At 42.3% G+C, this 24,063-nt stretch overlaps 1 protein-coding gene across 7 annotated transcripts in view; it reads right to left on the bottom strand.

Moving 5' to 3' along the window:
• The window catches only part of fam49a (family with sequence similarity 49 member A), a 106,784-nt gene that overhangs the window by 82,182 nt on the left and 539 nt on the right, over positions 1–24,063 (bottom strand). For 2 of the 7 annotated variants that reach the window (XR_004786228.2, XR_007030121.1), the window contains exons 2-5: positions 19,869–22,903; positions 18,786–18,926; positions 18,116–18,196; positions 17,007–17,146 (exon numbers count right to left, since the gene is read on the bottom strand). Coding sequence is in view for 4 of the 7 variants with exons in the window: in XM_035616687.2 (XP_035472580.2) it covers positions 17,028–17,146; positions 18,116–18,196; positions 18,786–18,926; positions 19,869–22,893 (3,366 nt within the window). In the remaining 3 variants the exon portion in view is untranslated. Of the gene's footprint in view, positions 1–6,426; positions 6,617–15,690; positions 17,147–18,115; positions 18,197–18,785; positions 18,927–19,526; positions 19,588–19,868; positions 22,904–24,063 lie in introns of those variants that run through there. The other 5 variants (XM_035616687.2, XR_007030122.1, XM_035616689.2 and 2 more) reach the window with 5 other exon arrangements.

Below are 24,063 nucleotides of genomic sequence, written 5' to 3'. Positions count from 1 at the left end.
TGTCAAGACTCCGGGATGAGGTTTGATAAATTCAAATTTGGTATCAAATCTGTTCATCAAATCAGAATTTGAGTCCTTCCACAAGTCTTTCAACATTTGCAAAAGTTAAACTTAAAAATGTCAAATCCAAATGTGTTTTCACTCACATACAGACCCCAGAAAAAGTCAGACCAACCTGCTGACTAACGTATCGAACGTGCGTTAGATACAGCTGATCTAATCGGTCCTCAGTGATGTGTGTAATCTTAACCAGCGACAGGGGACCATGAGAAGCTGCTGTCCATGGTTGCTGATAAGAGATATAACAGGTTTGATATCAATCTAAGAAATACAGGTAATTTATCATTTGGTAAAATGTGTTTAAATAAATGCCCACTGCTCTGTTTTTTTCTCATGAGCGCAGTCTCCCATAATTTCGGTGACAATTTATCCCGTGTCCCTCGTCCATCTCTACCCTCAGTTCGGCTCACATCTCCAGGAGCTTTGCGGAGGACATAGGCTAACAGTGTGAAGCTGTTCCTCCGTCGCCCTCGCCAAATTATTTATCTGGCAGCTGACACGCTCATCAGTAGAAATGTGGATGGGGACAAATCTGACATGACTCCTTTCCTCGTCCACGCAGGAAACGCGGGCCTGAACGCGGGCCGCTGAAGGCATGCACATTTAAACAGAGCGACTAGGGCTCGCTTCTCTGCCGCTTCCTCGCAGAGCGACAGCTGAAATACACACCTCCGGGCAGGCTCCAGCCCCATCTCGGAGGCCCCCCGAGACCGTGCATTACCATGCTGCAGCAGCATAACTTCATTAAAGTTTCATTGTGTCTTGGAGCAAGCTTGACGGGTGCTCTAAGCTGCCTGCCTGCATGCCTACCGCTGACTGAAAGTACAAACGCTCCCGACTGCGACTCACTCTTGTCCTCCTCAGACTCTCTCCAACTCCACCTTGCTTCCAAACCTCTCAGGTCAGGCCGTGCACTTGTTAAATAACATGAAGGCCCCCTGAGATTTGCCTATAAGCCTCTTGTCGAGCAGATGGGGCAGAGGACTCGCTTTGACAGTTATAGCCATCTCTTCTGGTATCTGAGTAGCCATTAACACTCAGGAGAGAAAAAAATGTAAGGAACACAAAAAGCAGGCCATTATCTTCATACTGCAAACTGAGAGAGAATATGAGCAAGAGCAAAATGCTTTCATCTCTTTGTCGTCATCTATCATCCGCCATCTATCACATTTCAGATTTTGGGTAGTGAGGCGTGACTTTCCCTGAGTAGCACATTAGCAGCATTTCCTGGAGCTTCGCAGCAGTGGGTGTGTATGCACCAAGTCAATCTGTCGATGGACCTGAAAGGATCCTTGGGTAAATGCGATCTGGAATCAATTGGACCTGCTTGTGGCTAGATTTGTGGCACAGGATTTATATAGCCGCTCTCTCTCTCCCTCTGTGCGTGAGTGCCCTTCTTGCAAATGGGGTTTTGCTTCAGCCAATGAATATCATCCGAGCCATCGGCAGCGACTGCAGAGCAGAAGGGCAATGTCGCCGGACATATTTCAGCAAATACTGTAATGGGATCACGTTTATTGTTAGCACAAGAGGTAAAATGTTCCTCACTGCTGGAAGTATTACTGTGTTACTTGCGTGATGTGTTGCAGCTTTTGACGCTGCAAGCAAGTCAAGGATCAAGAGATTCACTTCTTTATTTTAAAGTGCCAGGAGATCCACCATGGGATTCAAGTATTTTTTTTTTAATTGCTGTTGAAATTCTTTAAATTCATAATTTATCCTTCTTACGCAAGACACAAAGCAAATGGGTACAAAGAGTATTTTTTCTTGTGAGTCTGATATTGTTCTTCTCTCAGACAATGAAGAATCAGAAAATGACAGTGAAGGAAGTATGCAGAGGTTGACGAAACTATGCAGTCTCAAACATATGGTGCTCAACAGTCCATTGTGACCATGGTTGTAATGGTGATATTACACAACTTTCATCCCCGGCATGTCTGCCAAAATACTGTGACTGTTACTGTTGGACACTTTTCCTGTGCTTGGATCCCATGCATGCGCATGATTTTTGTGTGCTAGATCATGAGACTGATTAAACGTCCTACGGAGAGCGGTTAGCCTGGTTTTGCCTTAGTGCCCAAGTTTCAACAGATTCACTTACCAGCACTTCTACAATAAAGCTGAAGGCCCCCAGCCTGAACGACCATACAGGCCGGTTGCCCCTACCCACTGATACGACCCATAGAGTCTCCTGAAATAGCGCCTTAACTGTGGCAGGCGCTCTGGACCTTGATCGTCCTGATCACAATAACAAACTTGCATAGGCAAGCTTATGGAACGGACACGCTTCAGTTACATTTTGGCACAAAATTTTGCTGGAGGTTAAAATGGACTCACACTACATCACCTACCTCCTATGCTCCCGTCATAATTACTTTGATCACTAGACAATAAAATGTAACTTTGGGTCCATAATAAGCTGCGGTAGATGACCTTACAAGAGGACACTCTTCGTTTTTATTTTCTGGTTCCATTTTAACAATAAAGAAACAAGGTGTCACTTATGAATCAGTGAGCTCAGACAAGCTTGTAGGCAAGTCCCCACATTTAAAGTATGCTTATTCTTAAATTGCTGCAATACCACTTTAATTTGCCTTAACCCTCTCAACTTAACCCTCTCAATTTTCTAAAACGAAATAGTCACCCATGTTTACACAATCTACTGCTGCATCTCCATTTTGTAACAGGCTCCCAAACATGATAAAAACACTAGGGATGCATGTTTAACCATTAACATCACTTTGAAATGATAATAATTATTATTCCCTATACATATATTGATTTTATATTTGTCTATGTGTTTATTTTGGAGTGGAGCTGGCATGCTTATTGCAGCCAGGGAGCAGACCAAATTGCCAACGTTTTCATAGGAATGGCTTCTGGTACTGTGTTGTAGGTCCCACAGTTCACTTAAAACTCTGTTTACACTGGTCACCGGGGAGAAAATATGAAATTATCATCATTACGGCCAGTGATTACTGTGAGCCCACATTAACCCGCGAGGTTTTTACAAACCACAATAATCATTCAAGTACTCATTCGGGAAATAAAAATAATATGATAATATACACCCGGTGCTGGGTGTTTATTTCTCGAGCCTTTTCGTTCTTGTTGTCGACACAAATACTCTGTTTTTGCGGAGAGAGGTTGAGAAAGAGTCTGATACTCTGGCAGATTACAATTGAGAGATTAATAGAAATAGAAATAGTGAGAGGGCTGGACATGTCCACTGGATGCGGAGGCGGGAGGGTCGAGCGTGTCTGTCACCTTGTGAATATTCGACATCCATTGGGGCTAATTCTCCGACAGCAGCAGCAGCGACTGAGAGAAGAAGTCAGTGTCATTTCCCTGAGATGAGTGATGGCTACGGGAGGCGGATGGGAAAGAGGGAGGAGGTGGTGTGGCACATGGCCTGTTACCATGGCAATGAGTCCCATGTCGGCCCTGCAGAACATAAATTAATTCCAGTTTTTCTTACAGTTTGACATGAAAATGCCCCTCCTCTTCTCTTCCCCCGCCGCCCCTCTCGGTTGCTCAACTTTGTCCTGCCCGACCTCTCATCCGCGTCATCGGGCCCGTTTACGCTGCCAAATTATTACAAGGATAATGCTTTGAGACCTTCTGTTGACTGTATGCCGACAGTGAGATAACGCTTAGTCACAGTGCTCAATTATATTCACACTGCTGTAACTTATGCTCATAGACACGCAGAGTGGGATCCTGTGCTGTTGGGAGAAAACTTGTTTCAGCGCAGTTAGAAAAACATGCTGACACGATTTCCACTGCTTAATGTGCCTTGATGTGTCTGTCAGGTTGGCGGCTGTGATTTATGGTGCTGAGAAATTGATCCTGATGTTAAGGAGATGAAAGACCTTTGCAGGTGGCAATGAAGAAAATAGACATAAAAGACAAGAGAACCAGACCATAAAACCAAATTGTAGGCAGATAATTCCTCTCGTCAGTTTACATGACTTTTTCTTTTTTTTTACTATTGAAGATCAGGACTTGTGTGCACAGCAACTGAGTTTTGGCTTCTTCTAACTAATATAACATTGAGTAAATAATTAAACAACGATGAATAAGACACGGACATAATTTATTTTTGATAAAGTCACCCCCCCTGGTTATTTTACATATCAAAGCACAGAGGACAGAATGGCATTTTTGTTGAGAAGGCTTCAGTTGTTAGCCCCTGTGGTGCCTCAGCCCCCCGCTGTCACGTCTACAGTGACATGTCACTTCATAACTGTAGCTACGCGGCGCATGATTTGTTCTCGTCTGTCCTTAAATCTTGTGGGTGAAGCTGGGCTGAGACAACAGGAATTTGGGGACCATTTAACCCCCGATTTGGTCCCCAAAGAATCGGAGGAGAAATCTGGTCTGGAACCAGAAGTTCGGTCCAGATTATCTGGTATTGTGAAGAGTTTACAGAGCCATTCGCAAACCCTTCACATCGCAAACTGCCCTCAGCACCATTATTGGGGCAGCCCTAATAAATATATATATTTTTTCATATTTAGCATTAAACATTTTTCTTTATTTTCACCTTGTACACTCCCTACTCATTACCAAACAGCACCTAGCACATGAACATCGTAACACATTCAGCGGCTCCAGAGCCAGATTAACCCGGCACAGCCAGACTAATACTCAAATGCGTATTAGTCTGGGACCTCTGGCTTCATTTTAGATTTCCAAGAGGCGTTACCAACGGACGTAGACGAATCATGTGACGCCTGTTGAGCGACGCGAAAAATGTCAACAGACTATAGCAGGGACCAGATTATGTCATTATGATTCGACAATGTCTGTGAACGAGTGGTGCTGTTTGTGTGGGAGAAATTGGAAGATATCGGGTACCTTTAGTCGAATACTCGTTTCTAATAGACATAGAAAATAGACATAAAAGACAAGAGAACCAGACCATAAAACCAAATTGTAGGCAGATAATTCCTGATCTCGTCAGTTTACATGACTTTTTTTTTTTTTTTTTACTATTGAAGATCAGGACTTGTGTGCACAGCAACTGAGTTTTGGCTTCTTCTAACTAATATAACATTGAGCAAATAATTAAACAACGATGAATAATCGTTGCAGCTTGGTCGTTTACAAAAGTCGCTTTTCTCCGTGTCGTTGCATAAACCCCGCCCATTATCAGATAGTCAGTTGTGATTGGACTGGCAAGTTTCCATTGGGAAATCCCTTCCCAATGGAGGGGATCCAGACCATATTCTGGCAAAGCAAATTTAAAAGAGCTCCCAGAGTTCGTCTTGGTCCCAGGCTAGAACCAGATATTTGTTAAGTCAGTATTTTACCTTGGACAAGACTAAATTGATCACTGTGGATTCATGAAAGATTGAGACATTTTAGGCTGCAGCCTTGTTGTGGAGGATGTACAGTGTATATCTGGATATAATTAGACAGTCACACTCTCCTCCTGCAGAGATGGTTATACACTGCAAACCCGCGTATACGCACCATTACAACTCGTGACCGTTACTCCTGTCGGCTTCCTACCGCCATATGAACTGCTGCCACAGCGAGGCTGAGTGGGAGGGGAGAAATATTGACTATCCCTGCGTGGCACATGCGTTGGCAGAGCAGCTTCAGCTAGCTGGGGTCAAGGAAACGGCAACTGATTTTGACACGCGAACCAATTCTCCCAACCCTCCTAACTGCTGGATATGTCAACATAAGTTTGTCTGAGTAATGGTGTTTGACAATCCTATAATGTGACGCAACATGTTTATCCGAGATTATATCACTTTAATAAAACAGACAGGAAAAGGTTTGGGTAGTGGCGAAGAAAATAAAGAATTGAGGTGTGCTCTCTGCTCAGTCATCATGAGGCAAACAACCACTAATACAAAAGTATTTATAGTCTGTATATCTAGGAACCTCGTTTACATGTTAAATTCTGCTTTATTATTTCCATCACGACATAATCTAGTGTTTGACGTATTTTGGGATGGCCCTTGGATTGAGGAAATGATGTGTACTGAATATTTTAATAAAGACTTTTATGTATCTGTATGCGCAGTATATGTGAAAGCTCTGGGGGAGTGTGGCTCTACAATACCTGCAGAAGAAGTGAATGCTGCAGATGGCAGATGTGAGCATGCTTTATCACAGTTGAACCTTGAAGAAAACAAAGAACTATCTTGATCTGTACCAAAGCTGCTCTGAACTTTATGTCGCAACAACAGCGCAGTGATTTGAAATGGGGCCACTTCAATAATCAATAGTATGTTAATCAATAATGGCCTCATATATGTGTTGTGTCTTATTAGTCCCTTGTATTAACAGAACAATCAATCAGTCACTTAATCACCAAAATACACACATTTTCATCTTCCAATCTTTTTATGTAGCACGACTGTGTGTTTATTTCAACGTCTGATCACCGAGACTCGCACAGAGAGGAAGCAAAATGAAAATGAGAGTGAGAGAGACAGAAACAAGGGAGAGGCAACGTCTTGCAAATGACAAACACTTTACTAGATTCTCCCGATTTGTTTTGCTGCATTGCAGCAGTGGTTCCCTGATGGCCCCGTCTCTGGAAAGGAGGGAGAGTTGAAGGAAGAAAAAAAACAAAACATGGGAGTTTAAATCGCACTTCAACTCCTCATATCAGACCACACCACTACAACGTTGCTCTCTTAAGCTGGATCGATGTCTTTCCAAATTTGGAGACATAAATGTCGAGACGATCTGGCTCTTTAGCGGGTTGCGAAGCAGGCTGTACGAACTCTAATATCCATCCGTCCTTTTTTGTGTCTTCCATCTTTCCAATCTATAATACTTTCACTTTTATAAACCCCCCTAAATTCAGCATGTTATTTTATCAGTAGCTTTTACGGTCCCTATTTTCCCCTGGAATTTCATTTCTCAGACCAGATCAAAGCAATTTATTAGCCCCCAGTGCCAACACAGACATCAATTCCAAACATCAATATTATTCTAGATGATTTGGACCAATCAGCTAATCCCTGTAGGGATGTGTGAGACAGCTGATTGAAGAGACGTGATCCTGGGCCAGAGTATTGACAAACCCTCCCGCAGAGGTCAAACCTCTTCACACTATGCTGTAGTGTTGTCTAGGGCTGAACCGCATTTGTGATTATCTCGCGATATGATAAAACGCAACTTTCCAATCGCAAGGGGCACAATTACATGGGTCACGTGATACGCGAGCTAGTGGAGCGCTCAGTGAAAGAAAAAACAGCAGTCAAGCAGCATTTTAACCTTCTCCTCTTCAACACATCTCACTCTCTTTCAGTGTGTGTTTGCGCGCGCTAATTATAATTGCAAATCGCAATCGCAATATCTGTTTAAAATAATCGCGATTCGATATTTTCCCCAAATCGTTCAGCCCTAGTGTTGTCCTCATGACAGGACAGCCTACCGGGGACCACAGTGATGGAAGAGGAGGAGGAGGAGGGGAACATCGTCTATTCTTTTTACCTGCTTCCTATGTTCTAATCCCACGATTGTGCCAAACAACAGAAACGCATGTGCATGTGTTAACAGGAAGGAGATTGTCTACACTGCAGTTGCTTGCTTAGTTGCATAAAAATACTATGAGGAACAGTGATGGTGAAAAATAAGAGCAGGGATTTTTTTGCTTTTATGCATAATTATGTACGTAATGTATGTTACTGTGACTGCTGAATTATGAACCAACAAGTTTCCAAACTGAGTATCTGCTCTATTGTGTTGTTGTTACGTTACATTCTTTCTGCTGATCCACCACAGTTTGGTGAACCAATCAACTGAAAATGATGACTATATGTTGAATGTGTCTTAACATAAACATAATATGGTTGGATAACACGTAATGTTTTTTATGAATGAATCTGCCCTACATCCACCTCTCTATGCAGGTGTAATGTATGTAACTACGAACAGTCCAAAGTGGTCTATGGGCGTTGGTTCTGTGCTGCCATGATGCTGCAAAATGCTTAGTCACTAAGTCGGAGACAAGCGGCAGACTGGGTCACAGCATTAGGAACATCTTAATCCATAGGGATTTAAGTGTTGAAGCCTGGTTATGTAACAGGAAAGTGTTTCCCAGCTGGGTTTCCAAATGGCTCGAGTCTGTCCCTCCAATAAAAAGGCTACATCACTTTGTGCGGCAGCCACAGACAACATCCAATTATCCACTCTGTGGTCGGACCTATTCTCGGTGGCCAATGAAAAAAAACACTCCCCAGCATTCGATTTCCCAGGCTGACGCAACACGAAAGCAGATGTTCCCATTCTTCCTCACAATCAGTCAGTTTCTCCTGTCCACACTATCTCACAAGTCTCCGCCTGTCACCACCAAAATCACCTGATATCGCAGGCGAAACTCTGCGACGTGTACGTTTCTAAATATATATCCCTCTTTTCTGCCTGTTATGACATGCAAGAGAAGCCGGCAGCAGCAACAAGTTGCAGCAGTGTCCAGAGCCATTCCGTCACCGCTGCTGTGGCACGGCACCCTGGAGATCAATGAGGGAATAGATGTCACATGGTGAATCAGGGGGGTTGGGGGGTTGTGTGGAATGAGAATTAGCCTGTAGGATCAATACGTTATAAACAATTTCACTGACAAAACCCTCCTCCCCCTCACTCTCTCTCGCTCCCACAGCGGAAATAAATACACCTAATTAAGTACCACAGGGAACTGCTGACTCCCAGACCCCAAGCCAGGCAAATGAAAACAGAGTATCAGATACTGTATAGCGTATATCTGGACATATCAAGCATTAGTGATCGGGATCAATACGCAGTTAGTTGCGCGACGCAACTGCCTTTTCTTTGAATCGGCAGCATGCGTCACTGAAAATTTTGAGGAGGCAACTTTTCTTTGACGTGTCTCACGCGGCGACACTGATCTCGACAACAAGCCCAGTCGGCCTCATCCAGAGATATTATGAAACAGGTTTACAGTTAGTGGCATAGTTGCATTAGCCCCCCAAGGCAAACCATTTGATCATACATTGTTTGTCATTGAATTTAATCCATACTTGAGATAAATGCTAATGTCTGCATACTAACATGCTCACAACGACAGTGCTAATGCAGTGTTTACATGTGGGAACATGATGGGGGTGTTATGGATGGCAGACATGGGAAAGATGCAAACAATTAGCGACGCATCAGGATGATTAAACAGTTGGTCGAACGAGGATTAAAATACAGTGCAATGCAGTGACGATGCAGCACCGTCCCCATTAAATTTGGTTTTAATTACAACGAACGACAGACTTTGGCCAACGTGAGGCATCTATATCTGTCTGGTTTTAAGTCCTCATTATGACTGGAAAACTAAATATACTACGTCTTAGCTGATGTGAAAATGACATTTGAGTCAGAACCTCATATTAACCTTTAATGACACGAGCATGCTGCTGTTTAGCAGCTATAATGATTATCATCTTTGTTTAGCAGTACAGCACTTAACATTTGATAATTAGGACTAAACACAAAGTACAGCAGAGGCTGACAGGGTTGTCATTAGACCTGATGATGGTGCAAAAGAATTAAAGTTTAGGGATCAAACTTATCCCAATTCAGGCAGAGGGAAACATAAAGTCAAAACTATCAAAATCAAAACTAAAACTATCTACCTTATTGTTGCACCAGATGAAGTCAGGGTTGTCACCGTGAACATAAGGATTAATTGTCTGGGAACTACGAATAATTGTACCAGACCTCATTGCAATCCAGCAGAAAACTGTTGTGATATTTCTGGATCATAATGGTACAAACTGACAGTAGCACCCCAGAAGCACAATAATGGCTTAAAATCCCACAACAATGTTGTTATTATTTTATAAAGATTGGATACTGTCTTTTCTGTTATTCATATTTGTTCCCCACTGAATCCTATTACCATTTCTCACAGCAATGACCTTGTGTCCACAAAGAGTGTTGGACTTTTCATTCAAATGAAAAAATGCATTGTCCTCAGTCACAGAGGCCACAGCACACAGTGACAAATGTTTTACTCACAAAGAAAGAAAGAAAGGAGTGTGATTTATAAGGCAAGTGGCAAACCAGCGTCCTGTTGGAGTCTGAGGAGAGAGATTCATAAATCTGACTAAACGCAGAAAGAGAATAACACGTCTTCTGTCTTTGCAGCATTCCCTCGCTGGTGAACTGAGTCACAGAGCTACAATAAACAGATTATCATTTGAGTGGGAAATGGCAGCCGTGAAATATTCGATAATACTGTTGAACCAATCAACTGGATCATGCTGGAAATGTCCATAGCTCTGCAGTGCATGAGAATGAGAAAAGTGCCACATCTGCTTTGAAAAAGCATCAGTTTTAATTTTGTTGTTGTTGTTTAGTCCGGGTCAGAGTTGTGCTGAACGTTATCAAGCAGTTTCCCCCAGAAGAACCAAAGCTCATGCCATTTTAAAAAACATCATCAAATGTCTATGGGAGTCATTCTTTAACAGACGGACCCAGCGCCTGACTGATTGCACCCTGACTGTTCCACCTCTAAGTGACTTCTCTTTCAATATCATTTAATATTAGCAGCTCATTAAAGTAGTTGCTGTTTTTTTTTGTTTTTTTTTACAGATTAACGGCACAAACTGCAGTCATCTAAGAGGAGGGACCCAATTCCTCAGCTAGTCCCCTGCAGATTAAGGCCCTCTCCCATCATGCCCATGGGGGTTAGCTGAGAGGCAGATAGCGATTAGTCACTGGCTTCAGCAAATTCATTACAGCTCCTCATTTTCACGTCAGCTCAGTGACTGTGCTTTAGCACTAACACACACGCACACACACGCTGAATATCTTACTTGTTCAATCAGCCAACTGCGGGTGTGTTATAAATTCTGTCCTGACGCTGTAGACGTCATATGCCGGTCAAAGTCGCGAATTCCCAGAATCCTCAAAAGTTCTAATGTATAACAGTGTATAACAGTTTGCGTACCCAAACTGGAATACACAGCATTAAGCTGCGAGTCTGAGCCCCGGAGACAAAAGGCCGGTGTTCAGAGTGTGGGCGGATTAAAATGGTGCTGCAGCATGTACGTAATGAAGTGCCATAATGGAATTATGAGAGATTTTTGGCACTTATTAATTCATGCCATTACTTAATGGGCCCCAACCTACGTTCTTTTAGCTGATAGGCCCCCGGCCCTGAATCTAGCACCGCGCACTCATCTGGACTTCGCCTCACTAAAGCAACCGTCTGCCTCATCGATCGGCAGCAGATTCGACTGATGCCCGCAACAGTATTTAATGCTATGGACCCTAATGATGATTTACTGTACGGCAGAGGCTGTTCTGTTCTGTTCTGACCGTCAAAGGCCAAAGCACTGGAACTGTGAGAAATATTCATGATTGAACTCCAGTACAACCTCTGAGGTGCAGCATATGACTCAGAAGTTAAAAATCTTAACACTACTCCTGACCTTTATACCACTTGTGTGAAAACTATGGTCAAAGCTTGTCCATTTTTCAAAAACTATGAGTTAAGTGATGTTTCAAACCAGTGCTATGCCTCTGCATTTTTTCTATTCATTGTAGAGCTACAATTGCAAAGGCATTCACAGCAACATGTAACATACTCAGATGTGACATATACAGTCTGGCACATACACTTTATTTGTGCCTTTTCAAACTTTGTGACACGCAAGACTGTTGTAACTGAACTGTCTGTATATTCACCTTGAGATTCTTTGTGCTGTTTTTTCCCTTTGATTTGTATGTTTTGAAGGAAATGTTTTGCCACACATTGCAATGTTTTCCTCCATGTATTGCACAGAACACTAACCATATGCCTGAATAACACTCTGTTTGTTGTCCATTTAAGTGCTATACATTTGTCAAAATGCAAACAATCCCACACTGCAGCTAGTCACATTTTATACAAAAATGTCCATTGTGAGTCTTAGCATCTCTTGCAAATGACGCACGATGATGATGATAATGATTAGTGATTTAAGGCTGGGCTCGAACTACAGGAGCTATAAAATCCTGACCGATTTTGAAATGGGGTTGGCATCACGCACTAGAGGAGAATCTTTGCAGAACTTCTAACTGATCTCAATCACACGCCACAAGATTTGACAATACTGGCACATCACACGCTACAGAAAATCATTGAGATCATCAACGAACCATCTCACCTCACCTCGACAGGGTGCAAACAAAGCAGACACAATGGAGACTGGCGTAGTGCAACAAACTCAATAAAAACAATGCTTTGCGGAGATAAAAAACGAAAGCAGAAGAAACGAGTCTGGATGAGAAAAAAATGGTTGGCAATATGCATATCGACAAGCCTTTCCTCCAACTCAGCTCTCCACTGCACTCGTACATCAGCTTGATGGTCTGAACCTGGTATCGAACCCAGGACCTTCTTGCAGTGAGGCGACAGTGCTAAATCCTTAATATCAGACACGGTTTTCTGATGATTATTCTGCAGGCAGAATGACTTTAAGAATGGCTCTGTAGACCCCTCGCACTACCAGATAATCTGGGCCGAACATCTGCCACAGTTCAGTGAGTTCAAAGGTTACAGTGAACTGTTAAAACCTCCCGCACGATAATATGTGAAATGACAGCAAACAACTTTGTCTGCATGGGAATGTTTTGACTTTATCAAAACAGCCCATTCAGTGTGCAGCCTTTTAATAAAACCTCAGGACGGCTGCTCTAGTCACCACCTCCTCCCACCTCCCCCGCCCACAGACCCTCTAGTTGATGTGGGCTCTGTAAGGCTCCTATTTATTCGACCAGCGCTGCTGTTTGTCGCGCTCAAACGGGTCGCCCGTCCAGTCGCCGCCAATTTAATTAGAGCTCTTCAGAAGCGAGCAGAACAATACCGCAAAAGTCGTGTCACAACACTCGACTGTGAAATCCTCTTGTTGTCCTTCCTCTCGGCCCGCTAACCCTTCAATCTGCTCTGTACCACAGTAGAGGATACTGTGCAAGGCACACCGGAGTGAGACGGCAGTTGGATATATCTCAAGTGTTCAAAAATTGGTCCACTTGGGGCCCGGGCGAGGTAAATCAAGTGTGATTCAACAACTTTAAATTTGAAATCCCCCCCCACTGGACACTATTTTTGTCCCGGTCCACTTCAGAGCTGCTTTACAGTGATAAAAAAAAATGAAGTGTTTCGTGCACTCATGACAAGAGAATCCTTTAAAGGACAGCGGTACAATCAAAACAGTGCAGTCATGGTCACTTTGCTGGACGTACAGTCCAGCGGCAAGCTCGGTGGTGTGCAGGGGCAATGGATATTCCGGTATATTTTTAGTGTCCAAGTCGATCATCTGATTCGGCGACTGTGGCCCAGTGATTACTATTGATCTGAAAAAAAACAGCTGCAAATACATGCAAGCTTAGTCTGTGTGAGAGTACACATGCAGTGCCAAAAGCAAACTCCTTACCTTAAGCTGTTTGTTTGCTTTGGAGAGATGCTGCGGACGGTTTAATATCACAGCTCCTCCTCTGATAACGCAAAGGACGCTTCAGCTTCTGAAACACTGCCAACGATGTAAACAACCTTTTGATACAGTCAGATTACTTAAGGCCCTTGTGGGAAAGAAAAAAAATCTTTGTCCAGGAAAAAACAAGCAAAAAATTTCACGGTGACACTTTTTTCTTTGTGAATCACTTTTGTCTATATCTACATGTATCCTGGGCTAAAGACGTACAACAAATTTAAAGTCATGTCATAACTGCTCATCCTAAACCCTTGAAATATTGGAGAAAAATTAATTTGATGCCCATTAATCATCCTCTGGCTATCCAAGGTTTTTGAGTATTGGCCTCCGTGGTTCTGCCCACAGGCGAGGCAGAAGTATGTGTGTTCTAAATCTTCAAGGTCCCTCCACGAGCATTATAACATTACTTGGACTCTCATGCTGACACAACACCTGTCTTTCGTTTGCTAATGAAGATAAACAATGTATGAATGCCTAATCCCTTTAATTTTGGGTGGCGGGGAGGAAATTAAAAACACGGCAACGTAAATCCCTGCCAAGTTTCATTTGTGGTATTGTTTTACACTTTGGATCCTTGGGTTATGCTGCGAGTTCATGATTGGAAAAGTGAATTATGCACTGAAGCTTTTGTGAGGAGGGAGCGATATTATAAGATCTTAAAAAGAAAAGAAAAAAGAGGCAACTTCTGGCTCCAGTGGAGCCTTTGAAGTCTCCTTTCTGTTTCTAAAGCCGCAATGTCTCTTTCATGTCACACAGAGAGGCAGCAGATACAAGTTTAAAGAAACTAATATCACATTTAAAGCAAAAGTTAGTGATTTTGTGGGGGGAAAAAAAATCTTATTTTCAATCAATCCTACCTCAGCGTCAGGTTCCTTTCATCACTTTACATTAATTTAATTTACTTTTGTCCATTTTTCCACAGGGTAAATAGCGAAAACACCGACCAAGGTCATTATTCTACATCATAACATGCATCTCCATCAACAGCTTGAAACTGTCCTCACAATAACCCTAACTGCACACTGTTGCCTTCATAGTGACTGTTTCTATGGAGGACAAACTTTCTGTTCTTCACTCTGCCATCACTTACAGTAATAAATCAGGCAGACAGTGGAAAGCAGTCCAAAATTATTTGCTAAGTAAAAGTCTTGACTTTCTTTAACATTCTCATTCAAGTGATCACTTAAAATATCAATATTATGCTTGACTGCATTTCTATAATAGACTTTTTTTTCATCATCTACAAGCTGAAGCAGCTGGTTTATTAATCTACTTTCGAATGTACTTGCAGTATGTAGGCCAAACACATTATTTGGAACAGAAGAGACTTCTTAATAACAACAATCTGGTTCATTAGCTGTAAACTGTCTGGAATTAATCCTCCCCTCTGATGACAATGCATGTGGCAATGCCTCGCCGTGCTTTAATTTGGAAATGTGACAATTATGGAAGAGTGGTGCACAGGTAACACACTCCACTGCACCGCAAGTGAGGTGTTACTAAAGGCTGAGGATTACCGGCGTCTGTGTGATCAGCAAGAAATATCAATACATGAAACGCCATTTTAGCAACAGGTAATGGAAATTTGATCCCATTAAAGGCAATGAATAGAGCATTCGGAATACTAGACATTTATATATGAATAATGTATTAAGAAGTTGGCAATTTGTTGGAATAAATATCATTTACTTATTTTTCCAGCTAAAGGAGGAAAATTATACGTATCCATGTGAAGAATGAGCCCTGTAACAAATCGGCAAACAAACCGCTCAGACTCAACTAGCGCTGACAAAGTCATTATCGACAACAACAAAAAAAAGTCTAATTCAACACCAACAGCCTTCACAGAATGTACCTGATTAGAAAGACAGATTGAATGTCCGGTGGCTGAATCCAATAATTTTTTTGAAAAGCTATACCATGGCATTGTTTGTTTTTGATGATTTGCGCTTGCCTGTCTGCCAGCTGAGGCACCTTGGTCACTGAAACAAACTGCCCCCCCCCAAAACACCGGATCATTTTGATTCAGGGAATTGATCAGGGGCAAGAAAAAAAAATCTGATTTCAAAATCCCGACAAACATCAGTGAATAACACTGTTAAAAAACGCTTTGATGAAATACACAGAGTTGGCTGTTTAAGCTAGTTTTAAGAGAAGAGTCGAAAACAAATTTATGACAAAATGTGTAGTTTATACTTTTTCATTCATGAAGAGGAATTCAAAGCAATGAAGAAAATTAAGATCACAAAACAGCACAATGGGCACGTTAAGCAAACAAGCCACTGGTGACTGAAGACTAATGCAAACTGTCCTTAATTCTATTCTAACTTCTGTCTGAACAATGTGGAACAGCACTGCATTAAATGTTACCAACCTGCCCTCCGTAGTCTAGAAAACACAGTTCGACTCAAGAATAAAAAGAAACTGATTCACTTAACATTCAGGAAATGTCACTTCCACTGCCTCAAGCTAACACAAGAACTGACTCCATGTTGAAATAAATTCAGTGTGCTTCTGTTGTGGCGGGAAGTTGCTCAAATTGTATATGTTTTGTCTTTTATGATGAAACCACAACAGCATTGAGCTGCACAGTTTGTAGAATAAGAGTGAATTTATTTATGAGTTAGAAGGTATATCTTCTGTGGACCAAACACTCGTTGCTTTTCGGAAACGAAATCAAAAGAGAGAGAACATGCTCCCTGTTATGAGTATAGATTTATGTTTTGCTCAGGATACAGTCACGTACTGTATATACTGTATACATGAAAAACACATTGTATATACAGTTATATTATTTAATTCTCAGGGCAAACACGGCATTGTGAAATTCAATATCAGCCAACCTCCCACAGAACTGCTGAAGGGATGTGCTGCATCCACTACATGTGAACCCATGTAATGATACAGTAACAGAACACGACTGATTACACCCACACATCACGGGAACCAGGAGCGTAATGTATCTACCCGCCGACAACGAAACACACGAGAACCAATTACATACGACAAACCTGAATATAATGGTGAAAGCATTATTATTTACACAACGACACTGTTGTGTAAATAATAATTGTATGTAAATAGTGGTATATAAACTGATTTTTTTTGTATAGGAATTAAACCCATGGGAATGTATCGGGGGAAACGTACTAAATAAATAAATGGATAGATAAATACATAAATATTGGGAAAAATGTTAAAAATCAACATATTATTTCAGATGGAGATATGTGGAGAGATTGTCAAGGCGTCCCTGGATTAGGCACTTACTCCTCCAACAGCAGCACACTATATGGCATGCTGCATTTAAATCTGCAAACGTGAAACAGCACATTTTGTGGGGTAAACCTTCCCGAGGTAAGGTTGCGATAGATGTACAGGAAACCACTCACAAAACATGAGACAACAATATACTGTACATCAGAAAATGAGATGTTGAACATGGCAGCGAGGGGGAGGCTTCGTTAACATTCATGCATGCATCACCTTTAATTGCCTTCCCGACGTTCACTTGTAGGGGTGGGGGCGGTGCAGGTGTTTGGTCTTGGCTCTCTTTGAAAGTCCGACCTGGATTGGTCGTGTGCACGTTCTCAGAGGCTCCAGTCTCTTGTGCTTCTCCGGGGGTCCTGCACACAAAAATATAACAGCTCATTATGAATCAACCCCCACATGACTTCTGACTCTATTGAACCTCACAGCAGCATCATTAGTGACTTCATCCTGAACTCTATATTTAACTTTTGGATTTCTTTTAGACCCTAAAGCTCCACAGAGCACCAAGGACATTCTTTTCTGTTAATGGTTCACAACATTGAGCAACAAAAAATGGACACAGTGACTTTTCTTTTTCAATATTCCCATAATGCTTCGGTGCAGAAAGAGTAGCCGTGCTATTAGACATTCCTTCTTTTTCTCTCCTCAAAGTGACAAGGGTAGCCCTTTGCATCTGCGGGTAGGTAAGTTGTAAGACCGACTCTCCTCTCAAACATGCAGCCCACTCTATTCCCAGCAGACACACTTGGGTTCATAATGCAGTGGAGAGCAGCAAAATGAAGAGGAGGCGGCATAGTGAGACTGGATGAAGCTGGCGTTGGGTGCTACACTGTCACTTCTATTGTTATCTGTCTCGTTCTGATATTTTCTGTTTTCTTTTAGAGCTTTAATGTGACAGTTAGAAATAAAATCAACATGATAAACAATGAGTCTAAACACATTGCTGACAGACCCGTAGGCCTTTTTCGTAGAAAACATTTTGACATGTCAGAATAGGAAAAGCAAAAGTGTTACTGTTGACATTCAGTTCAATTGTCACAGTAAGGCACGACAGTGAGTGAGCGTTAACGAAACCAGGAGCCTGAAACTGCAGCAGCTAAATGGAATTCAGCAATCGTTCCTTCACTAGTGCTTTTTTATGACTATATGTTGAAATGGCTGCTGTAAAAAAAAGGCCTGAACAATTCCACACAATTCATAACAGTATATAAAGATTTAAAAAAAACAGTCACTGTCCAATATCACTCTTATCCAAAGAAAAACCCACTATTCTATCAGCAAAATGCTGAAGTCCTTTGTCGACAACACAACGTGAAACTCACTGTAGCTCAGTTGCTCTAAGAATGGTGGAGACATGAAGGATGGAGACCACATTTCGCTTCTCTGCTCCATCCCCCACGGCTCTGAAAGGAAAATGGACAGTCAGAGACAGGCAGCTGGGAAGAGCAACTGGCTGAGTCTGTCTTATTTGTTGCTCTGTTTACCCTTAAACAATAGTTTTACATTCATGGCGGTGTAATCATTCCACTGCAGTTTATTGACAAAGGGAAATGAACATCTGAACATTCATGAGATGAAGCGGTGTCAAATTGAAAAAGACGAATCAATAAAAGTAATTGTGTTTCCTTACTGAATTAACCTAGCTGAAATTTTAAAGTCCATCACACAACATTCAGGCAAAGAACAGCATTGCACATGCAAGACTAAAAAAAATATGGAACAAAAGAACAGTCCGTCAGCTCTAATTACACAATTTTCATTTCATATTTTCCAGACCCATCATTTAATGGTTGAGCCTTTTGGCTTCTGAAGGCGTTTTCTGGGTGAGCAAAACATTATTTTCCTCTAGATTTAATTTCACACTTTTTACCAACACTGATTACTGAAAGACTCTGTTGACATCTGTTTCTTTTGTTCCTGAAGATAATAAGCTTTTGGTATTTTTTTTTCTTTTTTCCCCCCATTTGAATAAGAAGAGTAAACTCTCTGAACCTCTGTGTTTCTCTGCGGCGCACACCGACGTCTCCTGGCTGCAGAGGGGCACCTCTTGCTCGCCGTCGCGGCTGCCACTGGTACAAGAAACCCCTGGATCACCTTCAGACATTTCCAAGGTGGAGTCTTCATCGGCATCATCTAAATAATAAACATTATTTTTGCGCTATTATTTGAATGTGATAATGGCGTCTACAAAGACAGTTAATTAAGAAAATCTGACATCTCAGTCTTCAGCCTAACGGTAATTTTTTATCTATTAAATATTCCATATTATACAAAGTGTTTGTCCTCAATTCAACTATCTCAATTTTGTTGAACAATACTTGGACACAAAGTTTTATATTAAATGTGAATGTGACCCTTTGTTTGGTCGGCAATCAAAGACGCAGTGATTCAACGTTTTAAAGTCAACTTCTTCTGCATGTGCACCATTTTTCATTGAATTAAGTGTAGAGATACAGTGGTTTACATTTGCTGATCATGATAGTTAAAAGTTTGACATTTGGGAAATATGCTAATTCAATTTCCTGCTGAGAGTTAGATGAGAAGATCGATACCACTCTCCCATCTATACACTCGATATGACGCTGCAGCCGGCTGCATATTGGCTTATCTGGGATCAGGGTGGAACAGCTGTCCTGGGTCAGTCTGCCTGCTAACACCTCTGTGGTTCAGTAGTCAACACGTCAAGCTTGTGTAAAAACTACACATTGTGGTCCTGATGGGAGGTTTGTTTACTGGAATATTTTGGTCCGGCTCAGTGACTTCCTGGGGTCTTGTTGTCACTGCGACAGAGACTCTAAGCAAGAAAAAATTTTAGCATCTCAAAATGTTTTAACTTTCACTTTTGTAATGTAATGTGGATTTTCTATATCCACACTATTACATACATTATAAACACTATATTCACAATTAATCTGAACAGTCAAAGAAGTATTTCTACTGGTGCTTATTGTTGTAGCTATATGTTATGGGTGCTATTGATAGCAATTGAACCAGACTTGGTCCAATGAGATTAAGTGACTTAATAAATTCCTTTACTGTGTAAAGGTAAAGGTGAATCATATGATTTGTAGTCACCTGATGATGTGTCTCTGTGGCCTCCCAGCTGTGGGCTACTGAGATGTTCTTTGCAGTTTGAGACGTCGCCCTCTGATGCTTCAGCTGTGTCACTACACTGCTCTGGTGTCGGCGCTTTGCTGTCGCTCGCAAAATCATTTATGCTAATTTCAAAAAACAGGTTCAGCTCTTTCAACACCATGTCGAAGTGTTCTTTCATCTGAAACTCAGGGCACATGTTCGCATCAGACGGACTGTCGCTCTCGGTGGAAACAGTGGAGGACTTTGACTGAGGGTTAAATTCATCCTGGATGTGCACGGCGGAAGCACAGGCCAAGTCACAGCCAAACAGTTGCTCTGAACATCCAAGAGCAATAACATCTGCAATATCAACAATGTCTGCCTCTGAGATCAAGTTTAGGAGTTCATTACAAGTGGAGTCACTGCTTAAAACTTTTTTGTAATCGATGCATCGCTGAATTCTTTGCACCTCCTCCTTGCCCCCTCCCTCCTCTCCTGGTATCTCCCCTGTCGCTGGCATAGAGCGGGAAAGTTGTCGCTGGGATGTTTCCAACAGCTGCCCGGGTGAGCTGGTAAGGAGAGGGCTGTTGCCCAGGCCGGCAGCAGCATCACCATCGTCACCATCGTCGTCTGGTGAGAGCTGGATCTTTTCGAAAGTGTCAAAGCCCCTAGGCGCCCGGTCATAGAAAGTGAAGACAGATGGCACTGGGGAAAATCTGTCATTACAGTTTAGGGCTGTGGGGTTGCTGTGTGCATTTCTTGAATGGTTTAAATCGTGCTTGCAGGGCACAACTGCATCACTTGTTGGAGCGAGAGGGAAGAACGCAAGGTCATCTTTGTTTTCAACCATTAATGTCTCAGCAGGGAAACAACTGAGCTTATTTCCGTGTTCGTGTTGACTAACTTGGCTTAATGTGTTTTCACTTTTACTCACGACACCCTCCGTCCGTTCACTGACACATTCAACATGTGACACTTCAGTCATGTCTCTTTTGTGTTTGTTTCCTTGCTGCAGTTTATCCGCTGTTCTCACCAATATCTCTGACTTTCCTTGAACCTCAGTTTTATTTCCTTCTCCAACGTCAATCACCTCTTTTCTTTCCCCGTCTTCAGCTGTCTCTTCATCTTCCACAAGTGTTGACCTGTTGTCATATTCACCGACTTCTCCCTCTGTCGGGTCACTGATGCAATCCCCAGCTGATATTTTCTTTGTGTTGATTTTGTCTTTTCGATTTTGTTGCAGAAGTTCTTCCCATGACTCCATTGATTTCTCTGAGTTCCAATATTCATCTGTTTTTATTTGTCCTACGCAACTCAGCATGTCTTCTCTTTCTTTTACCTCAGGGGCCCTGTCCATTCTGGCAAATCCAGTCTGTGAATATTCAACCAGGTCGTCAAGAATGACGGGAATTAACTCTTTCACCTGATGTCTCACAGACCTATGACTCTCATGTCTTCCGTCCACAGCAGGAGGAGGCTTTGTGTGTCTGTGTGGACTGCTGCTGGGACTGGATTTCCAGCTTTCATTGCCACTTGTGTTGTGTGTTTGGTTGATGGGGATGGAGACAGCCTGCGGTTCCGTGTATGACTGAGTTAAGTCTTCTTTTTCTTCAGGCTTCCGTGGTGTGCTTTGGTGATTACGCTGCCCAGTCTGGTCGTGAGCTGAAACCTCCTGCGTGTCCGTCCCACAGACTTTTACTGATGGAGATCTTTCTACAGCTGCAGTGCTCTCTGAGTTACAGCGTTTCACTTCAGCCTCCATGTCAGCTTCACTCCATATTGCGGGGTCAATTACACTGAAAGCGCCCGGATCGTTATCTCCTTCAGTGGGCTCTCGGCTGATTCTTGCAGGCATTGGAGTCTCTGTTGTGTGATCAGCCGCATCACTCCGAGCTCTGGCGATCATCTCGCCAGCGGCGCGCTTGCCTTTTACCACACAGAAGTCATCAACCTCAAAACTCACTTTCTCAGCCGTAATATTTCTGGCTAATACCATATCATAAGCAACGATCGAGCCTTGAGCACATTCAGCAACAGAATGGATCAGGCTTTTTCTCATACCGGTCTCATTAACGTGGCCTTTTGTTTCTCTTTCACAGGCGGCAACATTTTCTGATATTTTTTCCTCCGTTTTTACAGCGTGTGCAAAGTTCCCAGAGGGTTGTTCTTCAGGGTTTGAATAAACTGATTTGGAGTCTGCACAATCACTGAGAGATGTGTGACTGTTAGCCTCCTCCTTGATGAACATTATATTCTCACCAAATACAAGCTTGTTCTTTTTCTGATTACATGCTTTGACTTCAGCAGATTCACTCCTCGCATTACGGAAACCAGCGTTGCATAGAGCATCTTCATGAGTGCAATCAGACTGACATCTGACCACTTCAGCCCTTGAACTGAGGTTAAATGCCTGGATTTGAATGACATTATTTTGCACCTGTCTACCATCTATGTCGTTTCCTGCGGGAAGGCAGCAACCACCAGGGTGTTCATGTTCGAGTGATTTCCCCAGCCGTCTGCAATCAGGATGGCTGGACGTGTCGGCGCTGGTGTCTTTGGAAGTGTCAGACTCTGCCAATGCCCCACCTGCATCATCTCGCGGGTATGAGCTGAGCTTGTCAGTTTTAGTAAGTGGAGGCTGCTCATCTTTCCCCAGATGTAGGAGGTGTCTCTCAGCAGTGATAAGACAGACTTCAGACAGTCCTGCGTGTGCATCGTCAGTGTGTGAAGCGGTCGCCTTGGTAATAGGAGTGACAATTAATTTGGTGTGTTGTGGTTGCTCGTGGAGTTTCTCATCTCGGCCATCCCCACTTTCCACTGAGCATATTAGAACCACGTTCTTGTGCAGAGATGCTGCGGAGCCAACGGTTTTTCGAAATGTCCAAAGGTCAGGAAAGTCAAACCTTGTCTCTGCACTGTTGTTGTCTGTCACCGTGCAGTCAGTCCTTGGCCGTTTTGGGGAGGGTGGTGAAGTGAGCGCTCTCCCTGTTTGCACACTGATATCTTCATGTGTGGTCTTATCCATTTTCTTTAATCTGCAAAAACCAAAAATAGCAACATCTTGTGTGAACACAGCATCAGGGAGGCACACTTTCCAGTTTAATAAATGCTACTACATGTTCCAGTCACTCTGGAATGCTGACTCAAACCAGTGATTCAAAAAAGTCTGGAGGTGATGTCTTGTAAAAGTATGTCTGTAATTTATTCCCCATTCCCATCTGTATACTTAATAACTCATATGCTTTGTTGAATGAATGCTACAGTAACTCACTTTCTACAAAACCTGCAGTCCAAAAACGTACAATGAACCTTCAGTTTTCTGTGAGTAAAGGACATAATAACATCATATTAAGAGGGAGGATTTCCTATACCAGAACAGCTTGTTACACAGCATGATGCTCATTCGCTGTACAGAATACAGAAATGGCTCCAAAGCACTGATGCTGATCCGTTTGCTTCCCTAATTCAACACCCCCATCAAGAACTGTTGTGCATCACTATCTAATGATACTAAATTTTATTACCATCCCTTTATCACAGCAAACATTTAAATGTATCATATGGAGGAAAAGCAGAGATGTCATTTATAGAGACAGCAATGGCTGCGTTCTATTTTAAGTGTACCAGCAAGCCGGGTCAGTGTGACAGTGAGCCACCATGCAGAATAACCTGAAACCAAAGGAATTCAACCGTCTTTCATCCCTGATTTTTTTTTTATACTATTTTTACATGGCTGTATGTCTTGCGTAGAAAAAGGGCATATGTTAGGCAGAATAATTTCAGGTCACCAAGGTGCCAACATTACAACATATGACATGTTACCAGGCAGGCTACCGTGTGACACAAGGCACATTTATAAATGTTCAGATACAAAACGAGTATATTTACTGTATGAACACCGCAGGGACTATATAACGCACTCTACATGTATCATAACAAAAAGAACATGTCTAGGGAAATAATAACGTTATCAGTGTCATATCCATCCTTTGTAGCGCACTGAACTTTAGATCACCAGATAGAATAGTAATATTACAACAAATACTATCCCTCTGTACTTGTGTCACACGGGCTCCTATGACCACCCTTTGCCTCCTTTAGCGAGCTAATGTTTGTACGAAAAAAACAGTCGAAGTTAGCTGACTGCTAATGTCAGGGCTAGAACAAAACGTACAGATGGCTAAACTCTGATGAC

The sequence above is a fragment of the Scophthalmus maximus genome, chromosome 18, assembly GCF_022379125.1.
Source record: "Scophthalmus maximus strain ysfricsl-2021 chromosome 18, ASM2237912v1, whole genome shotgun sequence".
Classification (NCBI taxonomy): domain Eukaryota; kingdom Metazoa; phylum Chordata; class Actinopteri; order Pleuronectiformes; family Scophthalmidae; genus Scophthalmus; species Scophthalmus maximus.
This window is presented reverse-complemented; position numbering and strand designations above follow the sequence as displayed.